The following is a 22,856-nucleotide window of genomic DNA, read 5'->3' as shown; positions in this document are numbered from 1 at the left end:
GGACAAATTCGTACAAGTGCTCCTTCTTCACTAGTGCCGTTAGAGAATGTTTAACTGTTTGTTTGTAAAATGTTAAACATGTTTCGGATGGAATGGAATGGGTTGCCTGATTCAGCCAGGAAAACCAACGACTTAGTAGAGTTTAAGTCACTGATTAACATGCATGATCAGATTGAAACACAAAATGCGTAATTATCTTCTCTTTATAATCTGTAATCTAGATCGGAAACCCTATTTGTTTATGCTATCATATTTTTGTAAAGTAGTGTTTCCCAAATTTCGCTAATTCTGAGTATTTAACGGAACACTTTGCTTTTTTTTTTTTTTTTTTAACAGATATTAATTCACGTGGTGGCCTATTAGCCTACTAAATTATTCCAGTAGTTCATGAACACCTGTTCAGCCCTCGCGTAACACAGTTTGGGAACTTATTTACTTAGGTCCTCCCGCGGCGTTCGGCGCATTGGCAAGTTGTCCCCATAAAGATCTGTCATTGGCAATGTCTGAAGCCTCCTCCCACCTGGTGTCCGCTGTTCTGAGGTCCTCCATGAAGGTGTGTCGCCAAGTAATACGAGGACGTCCCTGTTTGCGTTTTCCTCGTATTGGCTTCTAAGTTATTGCAACTCTTGGTGTGCGTAATTGATTTTGACGTAGAACATGTCCCGCAAACCTCATGCGACGCTATGTTACAACCTCACTAAGTGTTCGACTCCCAGTTCGGCAAAGGATTTCCTTGTCTGTGTAACTGACTCCCAAAATCCGTTTCAGCCATTTTTGTTGAGCCACATTTAGTCTTTTCTCAATTTTGACAGATGACTTCCATGTCTCACATGCATATGTAGCAGTTGGAATGACGATTGTGTTGAGAAGGTGTATTTTTGTCTCGAGCCCAATGGCTTGGCTAGTCCAAAAAGGTCGCACCCTTTGGAAAATGCTCCCTGCCTTTCCTATTCGGCACGCTTCATCATGGTAAGCATCTCCATCATTTGTTATGTTTGGGAAACACTGCTGTAAACCATAGGCGTCAACACGTGATCAGTTGTCTTTGGATTCACGAAGAACAAATTATAAGCACAATTTGTCCGATGGAAACCTTCTCGTAGCTCTCGGCCAAAAAGAATCAGACTGATGCGCTCCTATTTAATGGGCACATTCTTGTAGGGCGGTGACTGCAGACTTAGAGAGAAGGTTCATAGCACAGGAGCTGGGTGTGATGATTTCTGTTTATTTATTACTTCGTAAAATTCGTATTTCTTCTAATTTTAGTAATGATACAAACAGAATTATCTTGCCGGAGATTATACAAATGACTTGATAACACACTGAAGAAACATCTGTGTTCTCTCCTAACTTCTTTATTAAACTTCTTCAAATTACACGTAGAAGTAGATTCTCAATTCAATAACAACTTGACTTCAATATCTGTATAAAATGAAATTTTCTAATGCTACAACTTTAACTGATATAACTTATAACTGAAACAAATTTATGATACAAATTTTATTAATGTAACTTCAACTACTGAAATTACAAACATTTAAACATAAGACCGTTACTATAAAAAATCGTTATAATGCGAGGACCTGTTCTTCTTCACGGACCATTACGATGCGAGGACCTGTTCTTCTTCGAGGACCTTTACGATGCGAGGACCTGTTCTTCTTCGAGGACCTTTACGATGCGAGGACCTGTTCTTCTTCGAGGACCTTTACGATGCGAGGACCTGTTCTTCTTCGAGGACCTTTACGATGCGAGGACCTGTTCTTCTTCGAGGACCTTTACGATGCGAGGACCTGTTCTTCTTCGAGGACCTTTACGATGCGAGGACCTTTACGATGCGAGGACCTGTTCTTCTTCGAGGACCTTTACGATGCGAGGACACCGAATGACTAACTTTCCCCTAATTTATACTTTTCTAAATCGTACTTTCCAGAATCATAGAAACTTCTATCCTAAATATTTTATTAACTGTGACCTAGACACTGGCGTATCCTATTATTCCCCCCCCCCTGACATCTTTCCCTGATTGGATGATAATAATTAAAGTGTTTACTCTAGACATTAATGACCTAGGCTTTTAGAAACTGGTAGAATAAGGTCACAGTATCGACTCGTGACACTGAGACGCTATAGAAGGATTCTAGGTATCACCAACAAAGATCGCTTCACAGATGAGGAGATTCGAAACAGGATCACAAGGGCCTTATGATGACATGCTGACCACTATCAAAAAAAAAAAAAAAAAATCGCCAACCAAAACTTTCCGGCCATAAGGTTCTAGGGCTTGCAATAACCTTCATTTGGGGAACAGATGCGGTGGGGGGGGGGAGAGAAGAGACAATCAGAGAAAGCGACGGGAAGACAAAAGACTGGACGGGCCCGTCATTGAAGGCAAAAGATACAGCGGAATGGAGATAGACAGTGGACAAATCATGTGTGGTGCAGACTAAGGAGCATGTGAAAGTGAGGGGATATTTGTCCGGCAGTCAACAAGTTCTACAAATAACTCACAACGCAGAATATAAACAGACTTTGTGGTCTCCTTGTTCGGACAATGGTTTTCATTTTCTCATTTGTAAATATTTCTATAATATGATGCTGTATTACCTTGAGGAACTATGGACTCGTCTGTGTTAGAGATTAGAATCTGTTAACGTACAAAAGAGTTCCACACCCAGTGAATATTCAAGTGAAGAATGTCTTCAAACATCTAGTACAGATCTGCATGTAGAGCCGTTAGTGTTGATAATAAATAAACACATCGTCATCTCAATTTCTATTTTGCAATTTTGAAAGACTAGGGACATTCTCCTCTTACTAACTTCTGTTTGTGAAAGTTTCGCAACAAATGCAGTTGTTATGGTTTTAGTTTTGATTAAATCAATGTCGTTAAATATGGCAAAAAAATTATAGGCCTACTAATCTCCCTCTATTTTTTTAAACTGCTCAAATGACACTTTTTTCTCCTTCCACTGTACTTTGGAGAATGACTTTATATAGTGAATCATGTCTTACAATATGACCGAACCAGCGAATAATGAATCTTAGAAAATGTTTATTCCTTTACACGTTTTACGCTAGGTATAAAACTTCGTTTCTTGGTGACTCATCAATCTGTATAGTAATTCCAGACTTCAAGCCCTCACATAAAGAATGTTCTAGGCACTGGGCCATTTCGTCAGTTACTTGTAATGTATTATTGCTTAGTGGGTTTATTTTTATAATAATAATTATAGCTTTCATATTGCGCTACTTTCATGTTTATAGCATGCTCAGAGCGCTATGGTCCAATCTCAATGTCGAAAGCTGGTTTGTTAACACGTGTAAACCTCACATGCAACTAGTTGGTCGTCTAAACGTTATGTTTTGTTGTTATTTTTTTGGTGCTTCTTATATAATTTCTTTATTCATTGCAAAATCCATAAATGCATACACGCGTAAACTATTGGCATGTTGTAAGTTTTAATTACAAAATATGATTTAAAAATTATTTTAAGACAAAAAATAGAAATCAAACAAATGACCTATATGTACTTTAGTAGATGAAAGTTATGTTTATTACACAAGCAATCAACTCACTATCTGATTCAATTAGATTTATTGTAATCTTTTGTAGACAGCAGCAGGACACCAAGTTCAATGTGCAGACAACAAGGCAAAATATTGTGTGTGTGTGTGTGTGTGTGTGTAACGTAACAATGTTTTCCTGCGAGTTTCGTTCAGTTGACATTTATGACTTTTATATGCCAGTGAGTCTTGGACGCTGACTGCAGAGCTAGAGAGGAGGATCCTAGCAAAGGAATTGAGATGCTACAGAAGGATCCTAGGTATCACATTCAAAGACCGCATCAGAAACCAAGAGATTAGAGACAAGGTTACTGCAGCGATCGGACCCCATGATGACCTGCTAACTATAATAAAAAAAAACGCAAGCCTTAAAATCTATGGCCATATTACAAGATCTTTAGAGCTCGCAAAGACCTCCCTTTAGGGAACAGTACCAGGAAAAAGAAGAAGAGGCAGACAGAGAAAGCGATGGGAGGACAACAGTATGGACGGGCATGCCATTGAAAGAGGTTCTGAACAAGGCAAAAAAAAAACAACAAAAAACAGGGATGAATGGAGAAAGACGGTGGACGAGTCTTGCCCCAACGGTCCAACAGACTAAGGGATACGTAAAGATCTTTGGTAGTGGCGAAATAGAAACATCATATACAATTATGAAATTATGGTCCATAAGTATGTGTAGCCAAGAAAAAAAAAGAGAATGTAAACAGTGTATATTTATTTTCATTCATTATAATTTTAGTTTTTCTAAATCAGAATAATAATACAGTGTACTTTGTATAAGTTCTTAAATATGCCAGTGCGGCAGGTGTTGCTGGGCAATCACGTCACTGAAAGATGCGAAGTAAAAATTGAACCAGGTCATGAGGAATCAACTTCAGATGATAAGAGCTTGATTTCAGAATTCTTTGTCTAGAACAAAACAAAAAAAAATACAGCTATTTGCGCGTTGTTTCCAATAGAAGAAAGTATTTTTACCCTCTGAAATAACAAAAGAAGGGAAAACAATGAATAATACAATAATGAAACAATCACATTACATTTAAAAAAAAAACATTTTTAAAAATCTGTTAAATATCTAGTCAACTGACTCTGGGTTGTCTCTTTATTGACATCTTATCTTCATAGAGACGTTACTTCAAAAAAAAAAAGATGATTACGTCCTACGCGTCATGCATGTTAAACAATGACTTAAATTCTGCCCTAACCCGTCAATAACACAAATTTTACTGAAGCAGTTACAAAAATAATTCTCTTAACGTTGCTTTAGTAAATAGTCTAGTAACGAATGAGTTTGGCAGCTAAGAATCCAAAAAGACTTGGCTTTGGTCCAGACACTAGCATTTCCGTAAAGGTGTAATAGAGGTGGGAATTTTAACTTCCTCTCACAAGATCTCCACTCACAAAGTTAAATTATTTAGTTCTTTTCTGCTTATTAATTATGCAAGTCATCTTTATTTTGTATCGCCCTCAACCCCAACTATTGTTTGCTTGTGCAGTATGCGCGTTCGGTCATCTCGATGGTCCAGGATTCAAACCCTGCTCGCTGCCATTCCCTGCCGTCCCGCGGTAGGTTTGGACTAGGAAGTAAATTATCTTCAACTCTGAAGGAACATCCGAAACATGTCACACATTTAACACAAAAATGTCAAACATTTTACAAACAAAAACTAGAAAAACATCAGAGGGTGGATCAGGTCTGCAGCAGAAAAAGTAAAATAGAAGTCTAGATGTATCAACTAATTGGAAGACTGTCTGCTATTCCTTCAAGAACCAAAGAATAAGAAAACAATAAAGGTGACATTTGAGGCTGGCGAGTGGGGGCAATGTAACCGCCCCCCCCCTCCAGGGTCCCCGCGATAAAGAGGTTCTTGTATCGCCATCAGCCCATCAAAGATACCACCTATCTAATGTACAGTACCAATACGCTAGTTTTTAGTTTCCAAACCAGACGACATGATGTACACATTAAAAATTATTACTGAAGCTTTTCTGGCATCTTTGACAACTATCGTGAAAGATCTTAGCCAGCTATTTTTAGAGTTTTTTTAAAAAATTCTTTTGTATAGCGCAACTTTCATGGTATGGTCATTGTGCTCTGGGCCAATCTCATTGGAGGACCAGTGTGTGTGGGGGGGGGGGGGGGAAGAAGGCTTCCTTGCATCATTTAGGCGCTCGGCAAACCCAGTCTGGCTTCAAATTCGATCAGCGGTGTTTGACTCTTTGTCACAAAGTTAGGCATTTGACATTCGCCCAGGGCCCCGTGTACAGCTACGGCCATTGAATAAAGGTGTTCAGTTCTGAATCTTAGAATAGAGACATTGTGTTGTTGCTGGGTTTTTTTTTTTTTTGGTTGGGGATGGGGTATGATTAGATTAAAGTTCCATAATTCATCTTACTCTTTTAATTGGGGATGGGGGGATCCTGTCACATCAAACTCTCGTAGAAACACTTCAAATGTGCAAATTATTCTCTGATCATTTTTAACTCGAAAAGTGAGAACTGACTAGCTGGGAACACATGCATTTCAACAAAAATCTATTAAACAAATTGCGACTACTTTATACCTTATGTTGCATGTTATAATATTCATGGCCAATATGTAACTCTACTATATTTAAAGCAGATGTGTACTGTTATGTTGGCAGAGTGCATAAAAAAATTATGCTGAAAATTATTATTATTTTATAACAATGTGCTGATCAATTTTACTACAAAGCTCTGTGTTATTATTGACCAACAATTATGGTCTGACTACTGTAGTAGGTGTAGGATACTAAAAGCTAAGACACTGATGCTAGAACAGACTGAATACTCACCATGGATGTAAAACACAGGAAAAAAAAAACAAAAAGTTAGTCAATGTGTTATTAATGACGATATTCAATGTATTTACTTGTATGAGTACTCGATATGCAGAGTTAAGGTTCTTGTATAAGTTAATACATTATAAGAATCGAGTAAATGAGGTTTACATTAATTACAAATTAATTCTCTTTCTAGGAGATTAAAAAAATTTTTATGCAAATTTACAGAAGCTGCATATAATCATCATTAATAATTATGCTTTCAAATAAAAAGGGTATTAGATTTGATTTGGGAAAAATCATTTCCATATTTAAATGAAGAGATTCTGGATCTCAATACAAAATCTTTGTGAAAAAAAAAAAACAAAACAAAGCGATTTAAGTAAATAACATACAATAAGGAAACAAAATAAAACAAAAACATTAACTATTACATAAACTGAACATGTAAGTATAATTATCATTAGAAATATTTTTCTTTTAAATGCAAATGGTAATATTAAGAAAAAATATTTCCCTCCATTTAAAAATTTTATTTCTATTTTAACATGAACTAGATCTGACTTATAGTTCCTTGGGTTCATATGGTTGAGCCAGCAAAAGTAAATTAAAAATAGAAATACAACTATGAACTGAGTACCGGTATATTTTATTTAACTTCTGCCTAAATGACATTCTGATTTTTTTCTTTTATTATTTAAATATTATTTAAATCTTTGGAACTTAAAGACTCACAGAAATGAAACGTTAGATCTGCAACTAATTGAATACAGAAGTAAGAAACCATTGAATTTCAGATGTTCATGTATAGTAAAAATGAGGAGCAAAAAAAAAAAACTAAACCCGCATGAATTATTCTCGTAACAGTTCATAACTTAATTGTTCATGTCAAATTGAGTGATAGAATAATCAACACAAAGTGATAGAATGAAACATAATCAACACAAAGTGATACAATGAAACATAATCAACGCAAAGTGATCGAATCTTTAAGAAAAGATTTTGTTTATTATTTGACATGTTATGTTTTAAGGTCAGGGGCGTACTCAGACATGGGAGAGATTGGGGGGGGGATTCCTTAATTTTTTAATCTGGAGTAAGGGCCTCGGAGGAAGGACAGCAGCTCTATGATATCAATGTAAAGGTACGCCACTGACTGAGATTGTGATGAAATGTTCGGTGACTGACTACTTAACGTGACTCAATCCTATTGTGATGAAATGTTCCGTGACTGTGTCTAATAAATGTGACTCAATCCTATTTTGTCTTACCATTGGACACATTAAGCTTCAACTTGGTCACTGATACCATGAATAGAAGTTTAAAGTCATTAGACATGGGCATGAATCTTACAGATACATAAAAAAACAACTACTGGCACAAACAATCATAGACAAACAGATAAAGAGCTTAAAGCAATATTTAAAATACGCTAATAGAAAATTAGAGCACATTTTTTAATGCTGATACATTACAAAACATACAACAACATACAACATAGAAATAAAATGGTAAATAACATAAAATCATATTGTTGAAGTGATATAAATATTTTTTTTAAAAATATTGGAACAAAATAAAGAAGTGAATTTTTAAATATTACTTTTATACAGCGCATATTTTTAATGCTTACAGCATGCTCAGTGGGCTAGAGTCCAATCTCTATTGTGGACCAGATAAAAAAAATTATATATCGTCTACACAAAATAGTACAAAAAAAAACTTTTAACATATAAACAACATTAATTCACACTCTTTACAAAGAGTGAATGCAATAAATATAAAGAAGATTTACAGAAATAATGGTGGAGAAATGTAAAGAGGGAATGATCCTCATTACCAGAAGAATGGTATCACTGTCAGAGACATTATCTGGAAGCACTATCAAAGACAGTAGGTCTACAAAATAAAAGTATTCAGGAATCTGCAAAAAGCCTAAATGAAGACTCATGCCAAATTAACATTTATATAAGATATAATGTATCACATTTTAAATATCACAAGTGGCAGGATTATTCAGTTTTAAAAAATGTCTATGGAAACATTTCTGCACAATTGCAAATAAATCAACAGTAAATAAACTGAGGAGCAGAAAGGTGGTGATAAGGATCTGAATGGAGTTCATGCAACCCAAATGTTTCATCTAATGAAAATTCACTAACAGAAAAAATTAACCAGGAAAATAAATTGACATCAGACATTTACATTCAAATGCCATCCAAAGACTTGAAGCTGTCAAACTAGACAGTTGGCAGCTCTTGCAGCATGAACAATAAAAAAAATGAATGGTTATCAAATTTCACTGCAGCACCAAACTTGAAGTCTAGTCTCCAAGAAGTTCAATCTTCAGTTGAGTTTTGATTTTCAACCGCCATGTTAAAAGTAAGGAACCTTCTTAAACCTATGAGGTATTTGTAATTCCACCCCTCTGTAATGATGAGGTTAGTATGCTCCTGATCATTCGACATTTTTACTTCTTTACATAAATCTAGGTAAAATAGTAAACGAGTTTGTAAAATGTGTTTATGCAAAGTATAAATCATTATTTGTCTGCAAGTTAAGAAGTCAATGTAAAGTGAAGCTAATGTAGAGTATAGCTGATTAGTTGGCAGCAATATTTTAATACATATTATACGTTTTCACTTCTATACATAAATCTAGGTAATATAGCAGACACTAGTTTGTAAACATCATCATAAAATGTGTTTATGTAAAGTATAAATCAATATTTGTCTGCAAGTTAAGAAGTCAATGTATTTAAAGTGAAGCTAATAGAGAGTAGAGCTTATTTGTTGGCAGAAATATTTCAATACATATTTTAAGTGCAAGCAAATAGTGACAGCGTTTGACATGAAATCTGCTACATGGAATGTACACAGTACTAATGACATGTGTTAAATGCCATGAGAGTATTGCTCTCAATCTTTAGAATTATCATCTCCAGACTTGAGCAAAACAACTGGATTTCATTTGACAGTTATCAAGCTACTGGAATAAAAAAAATCTTTCCATTGAGGTCACACACTAAATTTATTTTTGACCAAATAAAATATACCAACAAACAAACAAAAAGATAACTAAAAAATTATTTCATTTATAATTAGTCAAATAAATAGTTAGAAAACTGCAAGTGCATCTTGCCAAAATAAAATATTAATTAGGCCTAATTGCAAAAAAAAGTTAAATGCACCACACAAATGTTACATCCAAAATGTGGCCAGGTGTTTTGAAAGGATTGTCTTCAGCAGCCAATTTATAAATATAAAATATCACATAATTTAGTCTTTTAAAAAAAAAATATTAAAATCTATTAACTGGGTAAAGATACATTTATTTTTGTTAGTACATTATTCTTGAAGACGCACCTTTGATGAATTGTGCACACACACAAAAATTGATAATGAAAAACAAAAACAAAGTGAAAACAATTGACTTAACAACTCCGGCCAAGTTTAGCTTACATTTGAACTCTTTCTCTCCTAATTAATGATGCCAACGTTGATTTGACCCCCCATTAAACTAAATAGATTTTAGGATTTATAAACTTTAATTGTGTTGTATAAAAAGAGCAGGATTTCTCCTACAAGTTAATACTGAATATAACATTTTCTGATAAACAAAAAAAAAAGTTATATGTTTTATCATAATAATAGTGAAATACTAATGAGCAAAAGGAATAATACTATCAAAACAAGGAAAATAATTACAGAGAGAAAGAGTTAAAAAAAGATGGTTCATTATTTTGTAACTTAAAAAAATTGTTCAATAATTTACTATTTTGTTAATATAGTAAGGTAATTATCTTATCTTTTGAAGTAATGACTGTAATTTATTAGATAATAGTAAAGTTTAAATTTTTGGAAAAAGCCTAGTTTTAAATGGCTGGCCGCAGTCGTTTGTGTGAATTATTAATAAAACAATCCAGTGACAGCAAGAGCTGGTTAAATGAATCACCTGAAAGGTGCCGGATGCTTAACCACCTTGACATGTTCTGGTTTATGGGGCTGAAGCTTGGCTTGTTGCATCTTACTCAGCAGTCCAGCCTGGTATAACCTTGCCCCAATGGCTGCAGCAGTTTTATGGCTGGCCACTTTCAATTTCAAGCCATGAGACTCTGGAGAGGAATGTCTACCTTTCAGCTTTTTGGACGGTGATGTTGACCGTTTGCCTTCAGGTGGAATCTCATTCTCTCCTTCCATGTTGGTGTCACTGGCTGGATGGTTTTTACCCAGCATGCCTTTAGACTTAGCTCTGGCAATGGCCAACCTGGCAACTTCCTTTGGATCTTGTGGCTGCAACATAAAATGGAAAGTATTCAAGTTTGACCTGTTCATGAAAAAAACTAAATTTTTTTTTAGCTCAACATGGCTTCTAAAAGTAAAAACATAAAGGTATATGATACAACATCAGGCGCAGCTGTCAAAATCTAATATAATTTTTTGTGCTATATCAATCTGTCAGTAAATAATTTGAAAAATTATGAACAAAAAGCACAATGAAAACTCATTGAAAGCTATGCGGAGAAACACACACACATAGATGTATGTAAAGTTCCCCTTTCAGATCATGCCGTTTATAGAGCAGATGAAATGTCATCTGTGGACCACGGTTAACAAGAGTGTTATAATGTCATCATTATGACCAACTGCATTTACTTTTCCCCAACTAATTTCAGGTACCTAATAGAGCTGGGTAGACTCAGAGGCACCCTAAAGATCCCGAAACTGAAAATTCCAGTCTTCATCAGGATTTGAACCCAGAACTCTTCAGGTTTGGACGCCAAGCGCTTTGCCAAACACACATAGATGTATATTACTAGGTGTGAGGCTTAGATAAAAGTTCAACAGATTACAGCCCATCTCCAGTCTGGATAGGCTGATCTAAACATTTTATAATTCTACACTAGTCTAGTTACACTTTAATTCTGTGACTTTATAAGGAGATATTTACAAGGCTTGACTAAGAGTCCAAAGAGGTTAGTATTTCATGTGGCCATGCATCCTAGCTGTGACCTTGCCACATAATAACATACTGTTGTCGACTAGATCTATACACTGTAGTTAATGATTTCATTTAAAACATTTCCTAAATTAATATGAAACAAAAAGTTAAAAAACAACAACAACATAACAATGACAATATATGGACTCAAATAGACTCAAGTATAGAAGATATATTATTTTATCCCTAGTACCAACTCTTACCTCCCTTGATATAATGGCCACAAAACAGCCATTTGATTTAGAGGAAGGCAGAAATCGAACATATCTTCCATCAACACCACTGGACCCTGTATCTATCTCCTCACCAGAGAAGGGTAGCACAGGGGGAGTAACCTGAAGAAAAAAAAAGGTAACTGTTTAAAAAGGATGTTAGTAGATCTCTGTTTGCATCTTCATTACTATATTGATAAATCAAATAAAAAAACAACATTTCCCATGATTGCCAGTAGATAATAAAATATAGTCATTTGAATGCTTAAAGAATTGAAAGCTCTGAGACAATATTTTATTTAGTCAAAAGTTTCATCTGAAAGTGCTCATCAATACATTTAGAGAGTGGGTAGAATACTAAAGCACAGAGATGTCTGGAATGGAGGCATGAGAACCACAGGCATCAACCAAAGTATGTGTGAGGAGATAGCCCAAGACTGGACAGCATGGAGACAGACTGTACGTGCTGGTACGAACTTCTAAAAAAAAAACAAAAAAAAACGAAGATCAGTCAAGAGAGAGAAAAAGAAAGCTGCCCAGTCAGCTAGTCCAAGGACGGATGTACCGGGTATATAGGCCTATGTGCACGAACTGTGGCAAACTCTGCCGCTACAGAATTAGCTTGATCAGTCACTCAAGATTCTGCCCTGTCTCAAGACGAAACCAAATCCTGTGACTCATCTGGGCGCCTCCATTGTCTTTCGAGATAGAAGGAGCCATATACACTTTATATATCTTATTCAATAATACACTTTAATAAGATATAGTGGTAACCATATAAATAAATCATTTGCTTCCAAACTGAAGGGTCATGAGTTTGAATCCTGGTAAAGACTGGGATTTTGAAATTCAGGATTTTTCCAAACACTCCTGACCACACAACTCAAATGGGTACTTGACATTGGTTGTGGAAAGAAAAAGCCATTGGTCATTGTGTAAGCCATACAGCATCTTCATTAGCTTTAGGCCATGGAAACAGAGATGAGCTTTACACTCATCTGCTTCATACATGGCAAGGTATGCAAGGGAACTACTTACATATGATGTACTTTGCTAGTACAGTATCATTCTTGTTTTGAAAAACATGGCAGATGCTTAATGCTAATTGTTGGTTTGTTGCAGTTGGTTTAATGTGATGTTTAAAATGTGAACAGTAAACAAAGACTATGAGTCTGAGAACAAGTAGGGACCTACCACAAAGACTATGAGTCTGAGAACAAGTAGGGACCTACCACAAAGACTATGAGTCTGAGAACAAGTAGGGACCTACCACAAAGACTATGAGTCTAAGAACAAGTAGGGACCTACTACAAAGACTATGAGTCTAAGAAAAAGTAGGGACCTACTACAAAGACTATGAGTCTAAGAAAAAGTAGGGACCTACCACAAAGACTATGAGTCTAAGAACAAGTAGGGACCTACTACAAAGACTATGAGTCTGAGAACAAGTAGGGACCTACTACAAAGACTATGAGTCTAAGAAAAAGTAGGGACCTACTACAAAGACTATGAGTCTAAGAACAAGTAGGGACATACTACAAAGACTATGAGTCTAAGAAAAAGTAGGGACCTACTACAAAGACTATGAGTCTAAGAAAAAGTAGGGACCTACTACAAAGACTATGAGTCTGAGAACAAGTACTCACTTTGAATGGAATTCTCTTACTGTTGGAAGTGGCATTGATGTACTCCAGGACTTTGGTCACCACACTCTCATTCTCTGCCTCATATCTGGACCGAGTTGTGTAGACCACTGCCTGGACTTTTGGGACTGTGGTGATAAGATATCAAAAGCGTTGGTTAAATCCACAGTCAGGATTTAATGGAGATCAGAAACAAAATGAGGAAGCTAGAAAGAACAAAAGAGAATGAAAGAAAAGCAAAGACAAAAAAAGTGGAATGAGGAAAAGAAGGGAGGAAAAAGAATTGAGAGAAGAAACAGATAAAATTACAATTAGAGAGATGAAGCGAGAGAGAGACAGAGGAAGAAGGAAGAGGTTAAATTAGGAATATAGAACACCAACTAGGAACTCTTCCACGAAAGAAACATTATTTAACCTGCTGTTCAGAATGAGCCAGCTTCTATGGTCAATCAGTAAAAAGGTACCAGTAGGCTTATTGTGTAAAAGGAATGATAAACAAGCACCTTTTGAGACTAAGACTAAAACTGCTTCACATAAATATTCATATTGCATGTAAGCTTAATGTTAGCTAGCAGTGGAGATCATAATGGAAATAGATTTATGCTATTTAAATATTTAAAGCCATAATGGCTGTCCCTATTGCCAGAAAAAAACAACAACACCAAAATTTAAAATAAATGGATCTGGGTGATAAACATAAAAGTACCAGAAATCACTAGATGTAAGTTAAATCATTAAATGTTTACTCACACTTGAGTGCGTGCTTCAAGAGCTGCTCATGTTCCAGTTTTAGGTTTCCTATATGTGATGGGTTGGACTCTGTCTTGGACAGCTCCCCTAGTACTTTCATGTCTAGCAAGGGAGAGTATAGATTAGTGTTCATTCTTAACAGATTAGATCTTACAACCAGTTAGCCTATCTTATCTTATAAAATACAGACGTTATTTCAAACAGGAAGATAATTACGTCCTGCATTACATCAATTCAAAAACATGATTTGAGAGTATAACAAACAGAACTGACCTTCGCCTTCGCTGACTATAAATTGGACTGGACTAGTAATCGCGGACTTGCTGCAGTTAGCAGAAATTAAGATGACCTTGACATTTTTGAATCTTGCCTCCTCTGGGTCAACATCCAGAAAACGATCCCACAAGAGTTTGACATCTTTGTGGTGTGGAGTTTAGGAATATTTTTTGAAATAAATATTTGTCATGGAATGTTTGTAAAACACGCCAATGTTTTATTGAATATGTGCAACTTTTCAGAATGTTATAGGCCTACAATATGGATCTAGTCTAATAAGATAAATACAGAGTTATCTTTAGTTGGAATACATTTTCAATAGAGTAGGCCTAACATTCTAATATGTTACAAAAAAAAAAGTGTAACTTTTTCAGCATGTGACAGAGAATATGTAGAACTTTCGTATCTCGCTCACACAGAGAAAAACTCACAACATTAAATAATTATCTCCTACTGACAGGGTCTGTTTTACCTATAGACAACATAGGCTATAGCTGAGGGCCCCTAACAAATATTTAGTACTGACATTTACTATCTGGAATTAGTAAGGGCCCCAAATAGCTTAGGGCCTTTTCAAGTCTAAACACTGCACTGCGAACAGACTGGCTGACAGTTATTGTGACTGATCGTTTGCCATTGTTTATACCCACTTGTAACGAGATTGACGTTACGTAACAGGTAGCAGAGATAGATTGACGTTACGTAACAGGAAGCAGAGATAGATTGACGTTACGTAACAACTGAGGTAGCAGCGATATATTGACGTCATGTAACAACTGAGGAAGCAGCGATATATTGACATTACGTAACAACAGAGGTAGCAGAGATAGATTGACGTTATGTAACAACTGAGGTAGCAGCGATAGATTGACGTCATGTAACAACTGAGGTAGCAGCGATAGATTGACGTTATGTAACAACAGAGGTAGCAGCGATAGATTGACGTTACGTAGCAACAGAGGTAGCAGAGATAGATTAACGTTACGTAACAACTGAGATAGCAGCGATATATTGACGTCATGTAACAACTGAGGTAGCAGCGAGATATGGACGTTACGTAACAACTGAGGTAGCAGAGATAGATTGATGTTACGTAACAATTGAGGTAGCAGAGATAGATTGACGTTACGTAACAACTGAGGTAGCAGAGATAGATTGATATTACGTAACAACTGAGGTAGCAGAGATAGATTGACGTTACGTAACAACAGAAGTAGCAGAGTTAGAATGACGTTACGTAACAACAGAGGTAGCAGATGTTGTCGTGCCTTTTGTCCCAATACGAGCGGAATTATTTACAAGAAAGACAGCAAGTCGAGATAATGATCGATAAGCCTACATTCTACATCATCTGCTCTATAGATCGCATGGTCTGAAAGGGGAACTTAACTTTTTACTCTCCTAGTCCTACATTTCTGTTGTTGTTGCATGAAGATTTGCGAAATTACGGGCTCTCCATTCTATTATTAGGCCTATCTTTTTGTAGACTTTTAAATGTATCCCAATGTGTTCAACAGTAAATATTATATAACATATATCAAACACTTTCAAAGTGGGGAAGTTATTGGAACTCACAATTTTTTTTAAAGTAAATTACGCATGCGCCATTCTGAGATATTAACGTCAGTGACATTATTCTCTTGAATTAAGGGCTTTGACATTAACTATGTTTCGTATGTCAGGTATGACATTTTAACTGACATCTGCATTTAATATTGTTCCATTACATGTCATGGTCGAGGTATTTACCACCATAGCCCCATTTGTTTGTCACAACTTGGCCCGTGAACATTTGAAGTCTAGCAACTAATACATTTTTAATCTGGGTTTTGATTGACAGATGCCTATTGGAAATGCACACCTAAAGAATAAAGCATTAACTTTGACAGTATCAAATCACTGAACACAATAAGTACTGCTTATCACTTAAATCATTCTGGCACAATATATCATCACAAATCAAAATCCTTCTGGCAATATCAACCACTGAACACAATATATCATTCGGGCAATATTAACAAACAAACGAATACAGTATCTTTATCACCGAGTCTACCCTGGCAATTCAACCATCAAAGCAAACCAAATTTGATTTAAGGATACTCTTCACACCAAGAAATTCCATATTCTTCACCGCTTTTTTCATCTTCTCTGGCCCGTCACTTCCAAAGCCGAACACGTGACAATTTGGCGACTTTTTGCGGAGTAAACTTGCCAGATGGGCGGTGGTCATTCCTGTACCGACATTGACATGTATGACGTCTTGGTCCATTCCCACCAAGTAATGGACCGACTGTGGTGCTAGACAACTGGACTTATCCTGTCGAGGAGATGTCATAAAAAAATATTGCAATTTTGTTTTCTTTATTAATCTATGAACACAATTCTTGCATTTTTTTAAATTTAGAAACCAAAACAACAGAAACCAAAAGGAAATTAAAAGTGATACGTGAACACGTGAAGTGGCTGAGTTATAAAACGCTTGGCTTCCGAGTTTGAGTTTTGGGTTCAGGCACATCGGCACAATTTAGGCCATGTCGTGCCCGTAATCCCCCAAGGACCACTCTCCCTTTACATAACAAGGGCTAAATTCCATACAGTTAAATCATTAAAAACAAGGTCTATTCACAGTTAAAATAGTAAAGGTAGTAAAAATTTAATAATTTGGTAAAAATCTAATGTAAATAGTACATGTTCACAGTTCAAAAATCAGATCTTCGTAGACAACCCCACCTCCCGGACAAAGCCCAGTACCTTCCCAGGGTCGACATTGTCGAATAGTGTTTTCAAGGTGTGTGTTCTTAAAAATTTCTCCATGACATCCTGGTATCTGGTCCCGGGTTCAAATCCTTGTGAAGACTGGAATTTTAATTTCGATATCTTTAATGCTCCTCAGAGACCACCCAGCTCTAATGGATACCTGACATTAATTGGGGTTAAGTAAAGGTAGTTGGTCGTTGTGCAGAAACAGATGACCTTTGCATCTCCTGCTTTATAAACCACTTGGTCTGAAAGTGTAACTACTGGGTAAATAAACAAAGCTATGAGTTTTTAAACACAGAGACCATAAACCAGTTGTAACAAACTATTGTCTGCATAGGGCGTATGAATTTGCCACACATGTATAGCCTAACTAGCCGCATCACCGTGGAAATATCGTTCAAAATGTAGTCCATGAAATGAGCCCTTGCGGCTTCAGTATGTAAGCCAACCGTGGTGTTAATACTCGTTCGTTAGGTCTGTAGCTCTTATCTTATCTTATACAATACAGACGTTACTTCAAAAAAAAAAAAGAAGATGATTACGTCCTACGCGTCATGCATTCAGTCATGCATATTAACCAATGACTTAAATTCTGCCAAGTCACTGGTTTTCCTGGCTAGCTCAGGCAACCCATTCCATGCTCTAATAGCACTAGGGAAGAAGGAGTATTTGTACAAATTTGTCCTAGCATATGTGATGAGGAATGTGCCTTTATCTTTGTGTCTTTCAGAGTATTTTATTAAATTTTGTTTTGTATTTGAAGATTATGGTTCAGTGTTTTATGTATAATTACAATTTTACCTTTGAGTCTACTGTCCTGAAGGCTTTCTAAATTTAGTGATTTTCCTAAAGGTGTTACTCTAGTCAAATTTGAATATTCGTTTGTTATGAATCTCACTGCTCTATTTTGTGTCTGTTCTGCTTTGATTACTAGTTGGCCTACAACTAAACAGACGTATTAACGTCTTGATGTTTAACTTGAAATAAACTTAAACTTCCTTTTAACAAACTTGAATATAATTGTTATTTATAAATAAAATAATATACAAAGTTCAATTCATCTGATTTTATAGGCTATATTACTGACGTTACTTTAAAAAAGAAGATAATTACGTCCTATGTCAATCAAGTCATGCATGTTAATCAATGACTTTAACATTCATAAGGCGTAGGTTTTCATGGCTGATTCAAGCAGCTCATTCCATTCTCTGGTACTAGGGAAGAAGAAGAACTTGTACGAATTCGTTCTAGCGTATGTAATAAGAAATGTGCCTCTATCTTTGTGTCTTTCTGAGTATTTTATTAGATTTTGTTTTTCTATTTGTAAATTATGGTTCAATGTATTATGGACTGAAATGGAAAATAAATCCAATGGTAACAAAACGAAATGCCGTTGAAACAAAATCGAACTCACAACAAATACACGTCTGTACTGTCTTGCGTCTCTGAATCGTCTCTTCTTCCACTCCCACCCACGTGACTTCTATTAACCAGACAAACCAGCTCATGGTTTCATCAGCCGACACCATCCAAAAATAAAAACGCTTCACTTTCCTCGTCATTGCCTTGGAAACACACGCATACACTCCATAACACGTGGGCAGCACGTTTCAATGGGCCGGAAATGACCCGCGTCACAGGCCGGATATGACCTGCGTGACACAGTCTGTGTATCGCAGCCATAAACGTATAGAATTGCTGTATAGGTCACAGAGTGAAACCATATGCTTTAATATGACAAGACGGTAACATGTATTGAAAACCTGTACAGCGAGCCGTTTAACTCTTTCTCTCCTAACTGACTATACCAGCGTAGATTCCACCAGAATGTGGTAAATAATTACGGAGAGAAAGAGATAATATAATAATAAAGAAAAAGCCGCTACCATTATTGAGATCGCCCTACCACTGTCTCATAATCTAAGAAAAACGAGTGTTGGAAAAACAAAGAAAATATGGGAACTTAGGCTTGGAGATTAAGCGTTTATGGAAGTTATCTAAAATAACAATACACCACATTGTTATATCAACCGAGGGGATAATAACAACTGACCTCACAGATACCTTCAAGGCCCCTAACATTCCTTGGAACATTCTCGTTGTCAGAGGGGGGGGTACTGTTGCAGACCTGCCACATCACCAGAAAATTTATCAGTGGAAACGGATAAAGGGACTACGATGAATTTTGTTTCTCTTTAACGAAATGCGACCCTGGCAGCGCCAGAGAATGACTACTTGTTCTTTCTAACATAATAATAATGATAATAATAATAACAAAATAATACATGAAATAATAATAATAATATCTTTATTATCTTGGAGAAAAAAAAATAGACCCTAGTGCATTATACACGTAACACATAACTGGAGAGTGGTGAGAGTGTGTGTGAGAGAGAGAGAGATAGAGAGTGAGAGAGAGAGAGAGAGATAGAGAGAGAGAGAGGCTGAGGCTATATAAGGGTGACTACTCTATAGCAAGTCAGGGGAGGCTACCTAGCGCGTGCTAAAATATCCCACCATCACTGACCTGTAAAACCAGAGAGCCCGATTTGACGTACTCCGATTCTTTGAAGTAAAACTGGAAACTCGGCGGGCAGACGATCAGATCTGGACATTGCTCGTCCAGTTTGAACACTTTGCTGCTTTCTTCGGAAATGTCCACACCGTCCTCAAGTTCCGAAAAGCTGTCCGTCTTCAGCTGTGACGTCATTTCCTCAATGCTGACCGTTTAAAAAAAAACAATGGATAGTATGTAATAGGTTTTATTTTATTTTATTTCTGTTAAAAGGATTTTTTTTTTTCATTTTTAACCTACCCCACGCTGCACAGTTATTTGTTCAGGGCAACAGGCATGATGGGTGTAAGATAGCTATTTGTTCAGGGCAATAGGCATGATGGGTGTAAGATACAGTAATTTGTTCAGGGCAACAGGCATGATGGGTGTAAGATAGCTATTTGTTCAGGGCAATAGGCATGATGGGTGTAAGATAGCTATTTGTTCAGGACAATAGGCATGATGGGTGTAAGATAGCTATTTGTTCAGGACAATAGGCATAATGGGTGTAAGGAATAGTAATTTGTTCAGGGCAATAGGGATGATGAATGTAAGATACAGTAATTTGTTCAGGGCAATAGGCATGATGAGTGTAAGATAGCTATTTTTTTCAGGGCAATAGGGATGATGGGTGTAAGGAACGGTAATTTGTTCAGGGCATTAGGGATGATGAATGTAAGATACAGTAATTTGTTCAGAACAATAGGCATAATGGGTGTAAGGAATAGTAATTTGTTCAGGGCAATAGGGATGATGAATGTAAAATACAGTAATTTGTTCAGGGCAATAGGCATGATGAGTGTAAGATACAGTAATTTGTTCAGGGCAATAGGCATGATGAGTGTAAGATAGCTATTTTTTTCAGGGCAATAGGGATGATGGGTGTAAGGAACGGTAATTTGTTCAGGGCATTAGGGATGATGAATGTAAGATACAGTAATTTGTTCAGAACAATAGGCATAATGGGTGTAAGGAATAGTAATTTGTTCAGGGCAATAGGGATGATGAATGTAAAATACAGTAATTTGTTCAGGGCAATAGGCATGATGAGTGTAAGATACAGTAATTTGTTCAGGGCAATAGGCATGATGAGTGTAAGATAGCTATCTGTTCAGGGCAATAGGGATGATGGGTGTAAGGAAGAGTAATTTGTTCAGGGCAATAGGCATGATGGGTGTAAGATACAGTAATTTGTTCAGGGCATTAGGCATGATGGGTGTAAGATACAGTTATTTGTTCAGGGCAATAGACATGATGAGTGTAAGATATCTATTTGTTCGGGGCAATAGGCATGATGAGTGTAAGAAACAGTAATTTGTTCAGGGCAATAGGCATGATGGGTGTAAGGAACAGTAATTTGTTCAGGGCAATAGGCATGATGGGTGTAAGATACAGTTATTTGTTCAGGGCAATAGGCATGATGATTGTAACATGGTTGGACACCTGACTTCTAAAAATAGACTTGTCAAACCAAAAACATCTCAAATAAGAAAATCCAGTTCCAAATGTTTCATTTGTCTGTTCATAATAACACGAATATTAGGAATATTAATTTACAAAAAGAATCAAAAATTTAAAAACAGTTTCATTTTATCTTTATGAAAAGGAGATTTTCTTTTAGAGTATAAGCCCTAAAATAGTCTATTTGAAGAAAAAAAAAAGACATTTTAGTTTTAAAAAAATTGATTCATTTCATATTGAGATTGTTTTATAATGATGTGAACTCTAAAGCTCCTTTAACTGTATCCTATAACCGATATCTTATATATAGAGAGACACTCTTAATTTTAATATTTTTAACCTAACATCGTTTTTATAGACCTGCCCAATCTGGACACTGTTAACTCTTTCTCTCCGTAATTATTTACCACATTCTGGTGGAATCAACGCTGGTATCGTCAGTCAGGAGAGAAAGAGTTAACAGAACATAGACTCACGTTGTTTTGAACTGGTTCACCCACATGTAGACCGGAGTCTTGCTCTTTGTCTCGTCTTTGTTCCGGATGTGTTCCGGAAGAAGGTATTCGATGGACGGTGCGTTGTTCTTGATTCTCTCCTTGGCGATGACGGACAGGATCTTGGTCTTGACCTTTAGAAGAGCTTCCTCCACCTCCAGACAAGTTCTGTCCAGATCCTCGTCAGGGAACGGCGTCCGTCGCTGGAACTTTCTGCTTTGATATTCGTATAGGATGATGCAGACGAGACTTTCCACATCGCGGAGCTAGAAATACAAAGTATAATTTTATACAGAGACTAGACTATCGACATTTTAAAGTTAAAATACTGAGTATAATTTTATAAAGAGACTAGACTTTCGACATTTTTGTTAAAATATCTTATCGTATATAATACAGACGTTACTTCAAGAAAAAGAAGATAATTACGTCCTACGCGTCATGCATTTAGTCATGCATATTAACCAATGACTTAAATTCAGCCAAGTCACTGGTTTTCCTGGCTAGCTCAGGCAACCCATTCCGTGCTCTAATAGCACTAGGGAAGAAGGAGTATTTGTACAAATTTGTCCTAGCATATGGGACAAGGAATGTGCCTATATCTTTGTGTCTTTCTGAGTATTTTATTAGATTTTGTTTTTTGTATTTGAAGATTATGATTCAGTGTTTTATATATAATTGCTACTTTACTTTTTAGTCTTCTGTCCTGAAGGCTTTCTAAATTTAGTGATTTTACTAAAGGTGTTACTCTAGTCAACTGTGAATATTCGTTTGTTATGAATTTCACTATTTTGTGTCTGTTCCAGTTTCTTAATGTTTTCTTGAGTTGAGGGGTCCCAAACAGAGGATGCATATTCTATTATTGACCTAACCAAGGTTAAATAACATTTTAGTTTTATGTTCTTATTTGATTTATAGAAATTTCTTTCAATAGATCATAATGCTTTGTTTAATTTTTTGATAGTTTCATTAATAAATATGGGAACTCTATGACAGTTTTTCATTTATTATAACATTTTGCGTTTTTAGTCTGTGTTACTGATTTATTTCACATGGAAAGATAGTATTTCACATGGAAAGATAGTATTTCATTTGGAAAGATAGTATTTCACATGGAAAGATAGTATTTCATTTGGAAAGATAGTATTTCATTTGGAAAGATAGTATTTCACATGGAAAGATAGTATTTCATTTGGAAAGATAGTATTTCATTTGGAAAGATAGTATTTCACATGGAAAGATAGTATTTCATTTGGAAAGATAGTATTTCACATGGAAAGATAGTATTTCATATGGGAAGATAGTATTTCATTTGGAAAGATAGTATT

General features: G+C 36.0%; 1 protein-coding gene across 6 annotated transcripts in view; it reads right to left on the bottom strand.

Moving 5' to 3' along the window:
- Positions 1-4,270: 4,270 nt before the first annotated feature.
- LOC106058829 (putative methyltransferase NSUN7) overlaps positions 4,271-22,856 on the bottom strand; it is a 68,306-nt gene continuing 49,720 nt past the window's right edge. For 3 of the 6 annotated variants that reach the window (XM_056038745.1, XM_056038744.1, XM_056038746.1), the window contains 9 exons: positions 21,511-21,794; positions 19,547-19,739; positions 16,360-16,576; positions 14,254-14,397; positions 13,981-14,082; positions 13,234-13,358; positions 11,579-11,710; positions 10,329-10,666; positions 4,271-4,479 (listed from right to left, as the gene is read on the bottom strand). In XM_056038745.1, the coding sequence (XP_055894720.1) occupies positions 4,395-4,479; positions 10,329-10,666; positions 11,579-11,710; positions 13,234-13,358; positions 13,981-14,082; positions 14,254-14,397; positions 16,360-16,576; positions 19,547-19,739; positions 21,511-21,794 (1,620 nt within the window). In that variant the 3' untranslated portion in view covers positions 4,271-4,394. Of the gene's footprint in view, positions 4,549-7,076; positions 7,676-10,328; positions 10,667-11,578; positions 11,711-13,233; positions 13,359-13,980; positions 14,083-14,253; positions 14,398-16,359; positions 16,577-19,546; positions 19,740-21,510; positions 21,795-22,856 lie in introns of those variants that run through there. The other 3 variants (XM_056038748.1, XM_056038749.1, XM_056038747.1) reach the window with 3 other exon arrangements.

The sequence above is a fragment of the Biomphalaria glabrata genome, chromosome 8 (genome assembly GCF_947242115.1).
Source record: "Biomphalaria glabrata chromosome 8, xgBioGlab47.1, whole genome shotgun sequence".
Taxonomy (NCBI): domain Eukaryota; kingdom Metazoa; phylum Mollusca; class Gastropoda; family Planorbidae; genus Biomphalaria; species Biomphalaria glabrata.
This window is presented reverse-complemented; position numbering and strand designations above follow the sequence as displayed.